The sequence below is a fragment of the Equus asinus genome, chromosome 12 (genome assembly GCF_041296235.1).
Source record: "Equus asinus isolate D_3611 breed Donkey chromosome 12, EquAss-T2T_v2, whole genome shotgun sequence".
Lineage (NCBI taxonomy): Eukaryota > Metazoa > Chordata > Mammalia > Perissodactyla > Equidae > Equus > Equus asinus.
The window spans coordinates 12654249-12668234 of record NC_091801.1 but is presented as its reverse complement, the minus strand read 5'-3'; the positions used below and the strand labels follow the sequence as shown (position 1 = coordinate 12668234).

Genomic DNA, 13986 nt, shown 5'->3' with positions numbered 1-13986 from the left:
CCTAAGCGAGGTTTGTGCTTTATTTTTAAATATCTAGCTACAAATCTGATTTTACTACAATTTTACAGACATATACATTTTAACAAAGCATTCTTTCATACAAGTAGGAGTCCTCTAATATTTCAAATATACTACTAACATATGGGACTCATTTTGTTGGCTGAAGCTAGCGTAAGACAATAAAAGGATTTTTTTCTCAAAGGAATGACTTTACACACTTGCATATATTTTTTTCTTTGAATTCTAGCTATCTACCGTCCATTCCCACTAAAAAGGGCTAAAATAAACCTGAAAAATAAAAGTAGTATCAAAGTAAGAGATATCAAATTACGTGCCCTGCCCAACTGCAGAAAACTCCCTGAAAGATTCTGGCACCGCTGTGTTCAAAGCATACCACTTATCTCGATCATTTTTATCAGTGCTAGTGCCTTATCATCACTTTTTTGCTAAAAAAGTGCTGCTCTGCAAAAGAAAATGACTGCTTAAATGGTCTTCCAGTTCCACATTGAATCTATCCACAATTTTTTAACTTTTTAAATTCAATTTTTTAAATAATTTTATTTTATTTATTTTTTTATAAATTTTATTTTTTATAAATATGAATGATAGTTTATTATATCCTGTTCATTTGATATTCCCACAATGTTCTGTAGATGTTTCGAGTGGGAGTTCATAGATCTCCCAGAATATGCATCTGCTTTGGGGTATTCATTTTGCCACAAAATGCTATTTGACCAGTAGGATAATTCATTAAGAACACAAGCAATACCTGAGAGCTTATTCCCTGAACACAACTATTTTTTAAAGGTCTCTTTTTTAAGAAGTCATGTAGAACAGTGCTTTGAAAAGTGTCCCAAAATGAAGAACGGCATGCCAAGTTATCTTCTTTGGCAAAAATGAATCAACGTTATCAGCAACCATCAAGGAAGAAGTGCACAGACAGTTAAACCCAAAAAGGAAAGCAGTATTCTTCTTGGAGAGAAACGATTATAAACTAAATCACTTGGCCTGAGAGCCAAAAAGTATGCACGAACCAAGAGGAAATTAGGAGCGAAGAGAAAGAAAAGGGATGAGTAGCAGTAGATGACAGCGACAGCAGAAGCAGGAGACACTGTGTAAGCAGAGAAGGGAGCCAGACAGCAAGATGACAGAAATAGCTTTGGAGTCTGAGGCGACTGAAATAAAAATAAATCAGATGTCAATAATAACCCTAAGAAAAAAAAGAAAGCTGGAGCTTTCTAACATGTTGCACACAGGGCAAATCCAGCCAGCCGGAAACTCTTAGCAACCAAAAACAGGGGAATTAATTAGTTGCACACATTATAGGTAAGCCCTAGGACCTAACTTGCCAAATACAGAATTTTAGAAGTTTACCTAAACACGGGAAGACTGAGTTTACATGCCAGAAATGAACTCCTGAAGTAAAAGAAAAAAACTTTTTCAACAGTTTATTCCTGTAAAAGGCTAGGAAGCAGTTTCCACACACAGTTTTGACGTAAACCTTGCTTTTCTGGTTCTCTGCATGTGATGGGGAGTGTAACCAAGCCCACATTTCTTCAAGATCATGCTCTTAACCACCCTCCTTATTTAAGACACAATACAAGCCAAAGGAGAAAACACATATTTCAGTTGTTTTAATGTAGCCAAGTAGGTTCTGAAAACTTCTGAGATGATTAAGCTGTTTCCAGAGTTCAAAAACCTTTTCTTAAGTTCCAAGTAGCTGATAAAACTATCTAAAACAGATGTGACAAAGACAACTGAACATAATGAATTTGAAACCAAAGAGAATGAATACGAACTCTGCTAATTTATTTTTAAAATTATTTATTCAGATTCAAACTAGTCATATAGATTAAACAGTTAGCAACTGGAGATTGCACACATTCCCCAATGCATAAACCAAACTGAGTAAAATGGAATTACAGATTTTCAAGAACAAGCTATTTGATGGGGGAAAAGTCACAATTTTAGAAAAAGATCTTAGGTCTAATGCATGTGAATCACGTCTGAAGTACTCAGTCTGCATTAGAGGAGTCCTCGGATGTCTCTAAATTTCCAAACATCTCCCTATCCGTGTGGTTCACTTTAAAGAGCAGGTGAGATCTAGAAGAGAATTATGCTCAAGATTTTTTTAAGTATGCATATCCCGCATTCAGCATAAAATTTTAAGCAAGTCAACCTCCAGGTAACTTCTGGGTACTAAATGTAGTGTCTTTCATAAAACTATTAAAATTCAAACTGAAAGCCACCAATAGTGACAAAATAAAGGATGGAGATTAGGTAACTGTTTCCAATACGAAATTCACAGTACTCATAACATAAGGATTTCTAAACATCAAGCTCAATAATGAATGACCTCACAATATTGCAATCTTACCACAAGGAAGGCATACTACTGTGTTCAAACTAGTGCTCTGGAAGTAATTTAGAAAAGTCAGACACCTAATATGGTGTCAAGCTAGGTCAAAACACAATATATACAGAATGAGCAGAACAAGACAGGAAATAATTATAAAAACCGTCTAGCAGGTTTCTCCAGGGACAATATGAGGAAATGTTTTCTGTGATTAAAATTACAAGTAGATGACAATACTTAATGGGCAATTATAAAAACTAAACATATAAACAGAGAGTTTATTGTAATAAACTATATCATATATCTAATTATGAATGATATATGATATAGGTAGTCTAGAATAAACAGTAAATATTTGACAAAAGTAACTGGGGATTGGAATTTTAGCAAAGTTTTCAATTCAACTCTCTTTTTAGTCATCAAATATGTATCAGCAGCATCAATGTTAATAGTTTTCCTGGTCTTCCATAATTACCACTACCATGTAGCTTCACATGTATTGCAGAGACCAAATTCCCAGATACAATGAAACTAAACTTGAGTTCCCTTGGACGGTAAGCATTCTCTCCCTCATCCCCCACGAACTTCCGGCCTACCAGTCTTCTCCTTCGTCTTCCCTCTGCTTTACCCTCAAGGCTTCAATGAACAAGGTTCACATTCACATTCTCCTTGTCAGGTCCCTAGCTGACAGACAACTTAAGCCAATAAAAATTATTATTTAAGACTCTGGAAGCTTAGCCACCATCACATGAAAGAGCACGGAGACTCAGACCAAGAACAAGAAGGACGAAAACAGGTTCTGTAATTAGGGAATTTAATTTAGAGCAACAGAATAAAACGGTCTGTGTCAAAGGGGCATAAATAGGAAGGGAAAAAGGGTGAGGGGAAAGTAATTACTCTTTTGCCCCAGCATTTCTAAAGCTTCATAATCAAGGTAAGTATATTTTCAGCACTGCTCTTAGCATTAATATGGTTTCAGGACTAAACAGACATTGTCCACTTCCCCCTAAAAAAACACTTCCCCTCTTATTTCTAAAATGCCTAAAATTTCTTCAACAAAAATTAGAGTTGAAAAGCTTTAAAAAATAGTATAACTGGCACATTTACAAGATAATATAGATGTGTTTCATTCAATGGGGATGTTTCAACAGAGGAAGGGGCTGTAAGACAGTGGATATTTGAAGGAAGAGAAGAACTGCTAATGTGAGGAAGTAAAAAGGAAAAGCAGCAAAACACTAAGGATGCTAAGCGGGAGGACTTCATAGTTTCGATGGAGACTAACCATACCTCCCAGTTCCTTCAAGATAAATTTCTAACTCCTTCACATTGCAAGACCCTCTTTCATAGGTCCCAAAATATCATTCCATTTTCATCTCCTGCTGTAGCTCTCCATGTAGCTAACGTAAAACTACAACAGCACATGCTTGTAAGTCTCAGAGGAGGCCGCATCCTTTCACGCTTTACTGCACTTCTGACAGAAACTCTCCTTGTTCTTTAAGTCCCAGTGCAAACAAGTTTTTCTTTGCCCCCTCATTCTATTCTAAATCGGTCGCTGTTTTGTCTTTTACAAGCCAAGGGATACAATTCATACTTCAATTTATTGTCCTTCCAGTTGCATAGGCCAAAAATTGTGGAGTCTTCCTTGACTCCTTTCCTTCATTCACATTCCACATCAATCCATCAGCAAATCCTGTTGGCTCAACCTTTAAAATAGGTGCAAAGTACGGCCACCTTCCACAGCCTCCATGCTGCCCTTCCGGGGCAAGTCCCCGTCACCTCTCACCGGATCACTGCAGGAGCTTATCTGGCCTCCCTGCGCTCCTGTGCCCCCAGCAGTCAATCTGCCACACAACAGTCAGATTTTTCCTTTCAATTTTATGTAGAATCACGGTGTTCCTCTGCTCAAAATCTTAAAAGACTTCCAATATCATCCACAGTAAAAGTTAAAATTCTTACAATGGGCTTCAAATGTCCTGCACAATCTTGTACTGGCCCCTCCAGACCAAATTCTGTCTCTGCCCTAAGCTTGACACTCCTCCTCTTGCTTATGTACCACTCCAGGGACCCACCACGTAGGTCCATATTCAGGGTCTTTGCATTTTTGTCTTCACCTGCTCTTTCTCTCATCTTTTTCACATGGCTGACTCACTGACCTCACCTCTTTCAGATCTCTGTTTCACTGTCACCTCAGTGAAATCTTTCCTGATCATTCTACCCAATGCTACAACACTGTCATTCCCCTTTTCTATTTTTTCCCACTATCTTTCATTCTACATGTATTTTATTTATTATTTATTGTCTGTCTCTTTCTATAAGAATACAAACTCCACAAACGCAGGGTTTTATTTATTTATTTTTTTGTCATTTTGTTTACCACTGAATCGTCAACACTTAGGACAGTGTCTGTCCTATGATATGTGCTCAATAAATATTACAGAATAAATAAATGTCTACCTATCCAAATACTAAACAGATTATAAGCTCTTTAAAGGCAGGCCCAACGCCTTTTTAATTTCTGTACTCTCCCCCATCTCTAAAAGTACACAGGACAGTGTTTCACACACAATTCATGCTCAATACACATTAAATTAACCAACCATTTACCTGTATCCTAGCATAGGAAAATAGAATATATAAATAAAGATATTTTATTTTCTGTATGGCTGATGGTAAGTGCACATTAGCAGAAAACAGTGATGAAAAGGTACCTCATCTCTGCTCCCACATTAATGGAAAAAACTTTTTTTTTTGCGATTTTTTTCTTTTACAGCAAATGACTGGGCTAAACACAATCTATTAGATAGCTTTTTCACTGTACAGTGAGACACGTGAGAAATGAATCATAACTAGTAGGGGAAAAAACCACAGCGAGCTATAAAGTTTATGTGTGGTCTTACAGATCTTACAGATACAAAAGTAATAATTTCATAATGAGATTGGTCTATCCTAGGGATATTCCCCCCAAATTCTACTCTTGTTAAGTAGTGGTAAATTTAGTACTGCTTATTGCATAGAAAAATAAAAGATTAATTATCTAACAAGTGCCAATGCTGCTGGGTCTCATCAAATACAACCTTTGGTGAATGCGGAATTTTACTGCCCTAGCGTGGTTCCAAACATTTCCCCAGAGCAATGGACCTCTGGAAAGTTTCAGTTATTGGAAATATCTTGAAATCTACATGCACATCAAGCACTGATGGTGGATCCATTATAATTATTCTGGGTGTGATGATAATCTATCCATAATCACAGATGATGTGATTAACAAAATTTTAAAAAATAGTTTTAAAGTACTACTAGATTCAGAGAAGCTCTGTCATCTTCTCAATCATGGATATTAGAATATACTACTTCTCTAATATGGAAGGGACTAAAAAATTAATTGATGTTAAGAAAGGAATCCTCATATTCCAAAAGATTGGCAATCACTGCCCTAGAGCTTTCAAAAGTATCATTCTACATATAATCTTTCACTTTCAAAGATAACATTACTGAATGGATAGCCATTTCCCCCATGTTGGTACTCACGTCTAATTGGCAGTATGGGAGAGAAGTAACTTAGGTTGAGTCTTCACTGTTCTACTAGCTACTACTAGCTTCATATTAACCACAAATAAGATTTTACTTCTATAAGCTTCAATTTCTTCAATTATAAAATGAGGATGAATCCATCTTCCCTAACCACTTCATTAAGCGCTGTTACAAGACACAATTAGAAGGGAAATTATATTATCAAGTCTAATATAAATATTACTTTATAGTAGAATGCATAGTGGTAATGTGTGGCTGAAATGGTTAAGTCTGGATTTGACCAAAAAAGGACTTGAGTGCTAAACTAAAGAGTTTTTAGACTTGACTCCACAGGAAACAAAGAACCTGAGGAGGGCGAAGATGGTGGTGACCGTAGGTTCTTCAGAGAAACCTAAAGGCACTGTGAAAGGATGGCTAAGAGTGGAAAGAACCAGAGGCTATTTTGTAATAGTCCAAACGAAAGATAAAACTTGCACTACAGCACTGACAGTAAGACAAGAGCGGACTGACTTAAGCATGTGAAAAGATTTGAAAAACTGCATTTAACAGCAAGGGAAAGGGAAGAATTTTAACACAGGCAGATAGGTAGACAGTAACCCAAGATAAAAACCTTTTTTCCTTATTTTGTTATTGGAAACGATTGAGTGTAGATGTGTTAAATTTGAGATATCTGGAGGTATTCAAGTAGAGATGTCCAACAAGGGGTGACATTAAACCTCAGAAAGAAGAAGCTGTACACAGAGCTGTAGATCTGGGAGTTAGCTGTTTAAGATGGCTGAAGACATTAGAGAAAAAGAGTGAGAAGAGTAAGGGAGTGCTGAATAAGAACCTGGAGAACACCAAAATCAGAAGAGCAGACAGAAATAAAACCAGGGAAGGAGAATATAAAGAATTTAAGATAAGATGATAGAGAGAATTTATTACAAAAGCTCTAACCTACAAAAATATCAAAGATGAAATTCAAATGATGCTTAAGTTTGATAGTTGATTCAGAAGTAAATACTAAGGAGAGAATTTAGAGAACACTTTTGACTTAAGTTTCATGTTCAGAGATATTATTTTCCTCTGATGAAAAACTTGTGAGCTCTCAGAGTAAGCCTTCTCTAATACCCCCCTAGTCACAAGCTTCGGAGTTGACTAGTCATATTCTTCCTTGACAGACCTTCAACAAACTTAACTGAAGTGGGGTAGAGGAATAGGTTGAAGGTGGCAAGGGGATACCTGAGACCCCACTGTCTTTGAGCATTAGCATTCAGAAATGATGTCGATAAGCCAAAAGGGCAATAACAGAAAGTGGAGATCATTTTCTGGAGAGAAGGAAGTCTTTTGCTTTGGTGGTTTTTTTTTTTTAAAGATTTTATTTTTCCTTTTTCTCCCCAAAGTCCCTGGGTACGTAGATGTATATATTGTTTTTAGTTGTGGGTCCTTCCAGTTGTGGTGTGTGGGATGCTACCTCAGCACAGCTTGATGAGCGGTGCCGTGTCCCCACCCAGGCTCCGAACCGGTGAAACCTGGGCTGCTGAAGTGGAGCACGCGAACTTAACCACTTGGCCACGGGGCCGGCCCCTGCTTTGGTTTTTGATTATAGTCTACATGTGCTTATTATAGAGGTCATGACAACATATATCTCTTCACTTTATTTTCATGAAAATGATAAAAATGAGCCTCTAAAGTCTTAATTTTCTGCTCACATGAAAACTTTAGAACTCAAGGAGTCAGTTTCCATTTAACTCTATGCTTTAAAACAATTCTCTCTTTATCTATAGCACAAAACAATAATTAACTTTCACCCCTATTCTCACATGGCCAAGAGAAGATTAAGCTATGTTTGGTATATTCTATTTAAAGTGGGAATGAAATATAATTTCCCTCAAAAATAGCATATTTTAGCACCTAAAAAGTTGAATTTCAGATATTTGGGAAATTTCATCATCTAGAACACCTCGTTAACTAGCAATACTAAATAGAGCTGGCGTTACATCTTAGCATTTTGCCACTAGTAACTCATTTACCAATCTTACCAAGCCAGAAATCTGGAAGTCATCCTAGAGTCTCCCTTTCTCTAAGCTCCAATGATTAATCATTCACCACAGTTGAACAGCTCTCAAAAATGTGCCTCTATCACCATGATCCCTTGTCCAAGTACTAAGCCATTAACTGAACTGACTGTGCCTCAACCTATAATGATCCGATTCTGGGCTAATGTCTAGATACTTAATATCTTGTAATATGTTCTGCCCTTGCAGTATGGTACCAAAAGGCTGCAAAGACAGCACGTCAATGCAAAAGCAAAGAAGTGCTCCTTTCAGCAAAGCACTGGCCTCTTTACAATGGTATTCTATCATCTTATCTAGAAATAAGGGCCTCTTGCTAAGTTCTCCCACAAGCCATGGGCCGGGATTAGATTCCCATCCCTTTTCCTACTAACATCCATGGATAAGAAACAGTCTTAAGTTGTTAGAAGTACGAAAGCAGCAAAGCCCTAATCTCAGTGAAGTAAAATGTTCGTAAGATTTTGATTATATTACAAATAAGATGGAGGAACAGATCTATTCACATAATTATGATGCACTTCTTTTATAAGTTTTTAACAGTTAAAAATCACTAATTTAGCATTTTGCTATAATCTAAAAATATAATTTTTAAAAGCAAGGCAGTTACCTGAGGAGAGTCAAAAGGATATCGACTACTAAACTTAAATAGAAGCTGAAATTTTTCCCCTTCATATAAGGTACCCGGTGCACCTTCCATGTCTACAATCCACCTAGAATAGAAAACAACATTAAAAACTTCAGATAAAAGGGACTGGATGAGAAGGAAAAAGGGAACACTGAGTAATTCCTCTTTGCCTGACACTGAGATAGGAGCTGTTCACCTGTGACAGCACTCTTCATCCTCCCAACAAGTCTAAGAATAGGTATGAATACCCCTAGCCCTAGTGCCCTCTCTGACCCTCAAAAGTTAAATAATTAGATCAAGGTCAGACAACTAGCAAAAGACAGAGCCAAACTGTAACCCAGGTCTGAAAAACATAAACTAAATAAAAACTCAGCTCAGGTTGCTAACACCAAAGCCTGCACTCTTCCTACTCAATCTATGCTACCTTAATTTTTCAAAAGACTACTTCTACAATGACTAAAACGATTTTATAGATAACATCAAACTAATCAACTGCCTTTCTGACATCAAGTATTTCAGAAGCAACGGGAGAAGTAGGTATCAGCAATGACTACAGAGAATTGTAGCAGCGAGAGCAATTTTCTCATCAGTATTCTAGAGAAGACTAAACAGAAAAAAGGAAACTAAGTTGACATCAGTCCACTTACTCTGATGGCCATTCAAGGCTCTATACGGCCTTTCCTTTGTCTCTTGTTATGTTTCATAAAACCCAGAACAGATTTCTATGGCATCTATGCAAGCTTAGTGTTTCCATACATAACAATTATGAATATGAATCTGTTTACAGTTTTATTCTGTGAACTACCTCTTTTTTTCTATACAAAAGGCAGAGGGCAGAGGAATAAGGATTATGATGGTAAAGATGGTGAGGCAGCATTTAGAAGCTAAAGTGGACCAAAAAAGTCACAAGAATGAGCTCCTAATTATAGCTCTGCCACTTCTAATTATTGTACATCTGGCCAATTCCTTCAATCTTATACTTCTCAGGTACAAAAACTTATTATTTTAAATACAGGGAAACAAAAGGAAGTAAGATTGAGAAGACAGTGTTGGGGTTCTATTCATCACCCCATACACTATGGACTTAGGAGTATGTAAAATAATAAATGTACTACTCTCTGAAAGCAATCAGCTAACACATACAGAGCCTTAAGAGCATGGCTATTCATTTTCAGAATGTATGCTGAATACCGTACATGGTAATAAAAGATATGACCACAGACCCAAGAGGCAATATTTTACAGTGAAATTGGATAGGTCTGCCCCTTAACTAGCTGTGTGGTCATGAGTAAGCTGTTTTACCTCTCCCAATTTAACTACTTCAACTATGAAACAGATATTTTAAAAAATAACCTGTTAAAATTTAAAAAACACTTATTCACCTCAAAGTGTTGTTGGAAAAATAAATGACATTACCCATACAAAAAGCCTAGCACATTCCTGACATCAGAGCCAGGACATGGTAAATTAAATACTATGCAAAAGCTGCATTAAAAAAAATTATTTTCTTCACAAACCAGGTCGTTCCTAGCCATCAAAATCCCCTTTCATCTTCCCCCCGCCCCGACATGCACTATGCAGGGTGATAATCCAAGGAAAAATGAGAGGATTTCCTGGTGCCCTTTCATTCTGTTTGGAAGGTGACTTTTAGGACACACAATGTACCACAAATTTACATGTGACCTATCCAAGTACAGCTTTTAAATAAGAGCTAAGCAAATATCTCAGTAATCCTTCCAATATCTGGGTGAGATAGGTCAAAGGCGGCATAGTTTTCAACATTGTGCAGGATAATTTTAAATAACTTTTTCCTAATTAAAAATGTGTTCACTACAGAAAATTTAGAAAAGTATAAATAAAACAAAACTCACCCAAAGATGATCACTGTGAAAGTTTTTTGAGTACATTTCATTCTAGACATTTTGAAGTTTCTATATTGATGGAATCTAAGTGCAGTGGAGTTGCATTGTGTGTACACTTAAATTACATAAATTCAAATCATCAGTGTTTATGATTCCAAGCATGAGCACATGCCCCAGAGTAAGGATGAGATGGGAAAAGTCTCAGTTCGTAACCTTCTGTGAGTAGCTATTGCTCTATGATTCTTATGTTTAAAAAGGTATTTTTTAAACATTCATGGCTCCTAATCAAAGAAACAGCCATGTATTCCCCTCTGAAGGAAAAACTAGCTTTGTTGGATATATTAAGACAGGATACAAACCAATAAGGCCTCTCTAAGGGACTTTCAAAGGTAATTATGACTATACAAAATTTTTGCCTTACATGCTGATTATAGACTTATATAACTCTATGCCATGTCATTGTACTACTTTGAGAAACCATTTCCTTTTTATTGGCATTTACACTACTTCCAAATTTTCCCTAGAAACAGTAATGTTGAAATGAGCAGAGTTAGTTCTAAGTCAGTCTTTCTATATCCCTGTTCCTTCCTTAGGCTACCATAGGGGTTTCTTTCTTAGATCAAAGGATATGATACTCAGATTTTTTAAGGCTGTAATACATGCTACTCAACTGTCTTCCAGAAAGGTTAACGTGCTTTGATCATCTTCCTTATCCATATCTACATCCAATACAATCCCATTTAAAGGATTATTTTTTGTTGTTGTCCTTGCTGAGGAAGATTTGCCCTGAGCTAACATCTTGCCAATCTTCTTCTATTTTTTGTATGTAGGTCTCTGCCACATTGCTGCCGACAAGTGGTGTAGGTCCATACCCAGGAACCAAACCTGGGCTGCTCAAGTGGAGCATGCTGAACATAACCACTAAACCATGGGGCTGGCCCCAAACAATTATTTTAAGATCTGACTTTTATAGGACTCTTTTAATATCCTGGAAGATGGTCCAAAGATGATAAAGCTTTCATGGTTCATTTTCAATAAATTATTTTAAAAGAAAAATTCTTGCTTGACAAACATCTCTAAATGACAGCTTTATTCTCCAATAAAGATACTGTTGTTTTCACAGTTATAAATTTGTGGTATAACTACTTGACAATCTATATAAATGTTTCTATTTGTAAAAATGCAAAACATTCCTTTTTTATAAATTATTATGTTGTGTGGTCCCTCCTCAGCCCCAGAAAGTAAAGGCTGAAAGAGGAAGCAATTGATTATTACTATTTTGCTTGAGAACTATAGGGCTAGCTGTTAACAGGATATTCTGAGGAAGGTTAACAAAGGAAGAGAGGAAAAAAGATGAAAATGGAGTATAATCTATTTAATTATATAGAACAGAAAAGTCACTTGTTTAATTATACAGAACAAATGCCATACACTCTAAATGTGTGCTCCATTTTCAGATTTTGTTTGATATAAATGAAAAATCAACTGAAGGCTACAAAAATACAGGGAAGAACCTTAAGGGCATATTACTAAGTGCAAGATGCCAATCTGAAAAAGCTACATATTGTATAAGTCCAATTATATGACATTCTAGAAAGGGAAAACTATGGAGACAGTAAAAAGATCAGGGGTCGGGGACAGGGGTGGTTAAATGGTAGAACAGAGAGGATTTAAAGGGCAGTGGAAATACTCTGCATGATATCATAATGATGATGCATGTCATTATATATTTGTCCAAATCAACAGAATATACAACACCAAGAGTAAATTGTAATGTAAAGTATGATTTTGAGTGATTATGATGTGTCAACATAGGTTCATCGATTGCCAACAAATGTACCACTCTGGTGGGGGATGTTGATAATGGGGTAGGCTATGCAGGCATTGAAGAAGAGGGTATTCTGGAAATCTCTGTACCTTCTGCTCCATTGTGCAGTGAGCCTAAAAATGCTCAATTGAGAAGCCAGCAATGTTTTAAAGAGATTGTTATAGAGCCGGAGCTCTGCACTACATTTTCAAGTATGAATATACCCATCCAAATGTCAAGACTCATTCTTTATACTCCTGGTCTTAAAGCTTGACTCCTGTCTTACATACGAATTCAAATGTCAAAGTTAAAGTCAAAGATAACCAAAATTGTTTCTTCTAAAGGGGTATGTCCACTGTTGTGTGAATTTTGGTCACTTTTGCTCTCTGGACCTAGAATATCGCTAAATATTTGAATCGTCCTATCTGTCCTGTGAGTTGGTCTATAAACTTTTGTCTTGTTGGCTCTATTCCTTTTGTTTTTGGAGATTTTTTTTAAATTATTTAAAATTTTCCCATTTTCGAACATTTACCCTTGTCTAACAGAAATATTAAATCAAAGGAGTTTTAAGGATAAGCCATATACTGGGTCATGAGATCTTAGGATGATACTCCTGAAAACATTTCAAACTAGTTCAAATGCTCGTTTTTAAGAGAGGGGACCCATATCTCTCTACTCTTCTTGGTATCATATCTGGGAAGAGACTTCTGCTCCACTCTTTAGGAAGGAGCTGAATTAGAGAGAAGACTCCTACAGGAGTGTCCTCCTTCATCCTTCACTTTTTCATCTTCATGGAAAAATTTCTTATCTATTAAATGACACTGCTGAGAGTGTGACATTCATTTAGCTACCCTTCTGTACAGGAGGCAATTAATATGTTCAGGGGATGGGGATGTGGATACCTCTTGACTGTGATTCTCTTCAAAGCCTTCAATGTGTTCTTGAAAAATCTGATGAACAACCTCATACCAAACTGCTCTATTAAAGATGAAGATCATTTCATAAACAAAGTCAGACCACAGTTTTTAAACACTGCCACAGCAGGAAAACTTTTAAAAACAGTACTAACCAAATATATGGTTTAAAAAAAAAAATGGGCTGGCCTAGTGGCTAAGTTCAGTGTGTTCTGCTTTGGCTGCCTGGGTTTGGTTACCAGGTACAGAAGCCATGCTGTGGTGGTGACCCACACACCAAAAATAGAGGATGGAGGAAGACTGGCACAGATGTTAGCTCAGAGTGGAGCTCCCTCAGGGAAAAAAAGAAAAGAAAAGGTTTACAAATTATACATTATATACAATATGTATGATATTATCTAAAACATAATTGACTATATAAATGCATAGAATAAGATCTGTTTACTGTATTTACCTCTTGGTGGAAGAGAATGGGATGAAATATGAAAATAATTCCGTATTTTTAAAAATAAGTATATATTCATATATTACACTGATAATAAAAAAAATAAATACTTTAAAAATTAAATACTTACTGTGTAATTGAATTTTGAACACTCTTTTCATTTAAAGTCATCCCAGGAGGTGGGTCATTTTGCAAAGCCAACAGTTCTTTCTGCAGTCGTTTCTAAAAAAGAATTATCAATAATAATTTATACCTATTTTTTAAAACATAATATCCTTCTATTTATAGTCTGAAATCCTTGATTAAATTTCCTTTAAATGCTCATAACTTTTCCTTTACAATCCCCTTACATTTCTATATTTTATATGCCTAATTCTCAAATTCTGAATTGC

At 36.3% G+C, this 13986-nt stretch overlaps 1 protein-coding gene across 1 annotated transcript in view; it reads right to left on the bottom strand.

Annotated features, from left to right (window-relative positions):
* Positions 1-13986, bottom strand: part of UBE2W (ubiquitin conjugating enzyme E2 W) — a 65801-nt gene that overhangs the window by 17149 nt on the left and 34666 nt on the right. The window contains exons 2-3 of the mRNA XM_070481031.1: positions 13725-13816; positions 8549-8651 (exon numbers count right to left, since the gene is read on the bottom strand). Coding sequence (XP_070337132.1) covers positions 8549-8651; positions 13725-13816 — 195 coding nt within the window. The remainder of the gene's footprint in view (positions 1-8548; positions 8652-13724; positions 13817-13986) is intronic.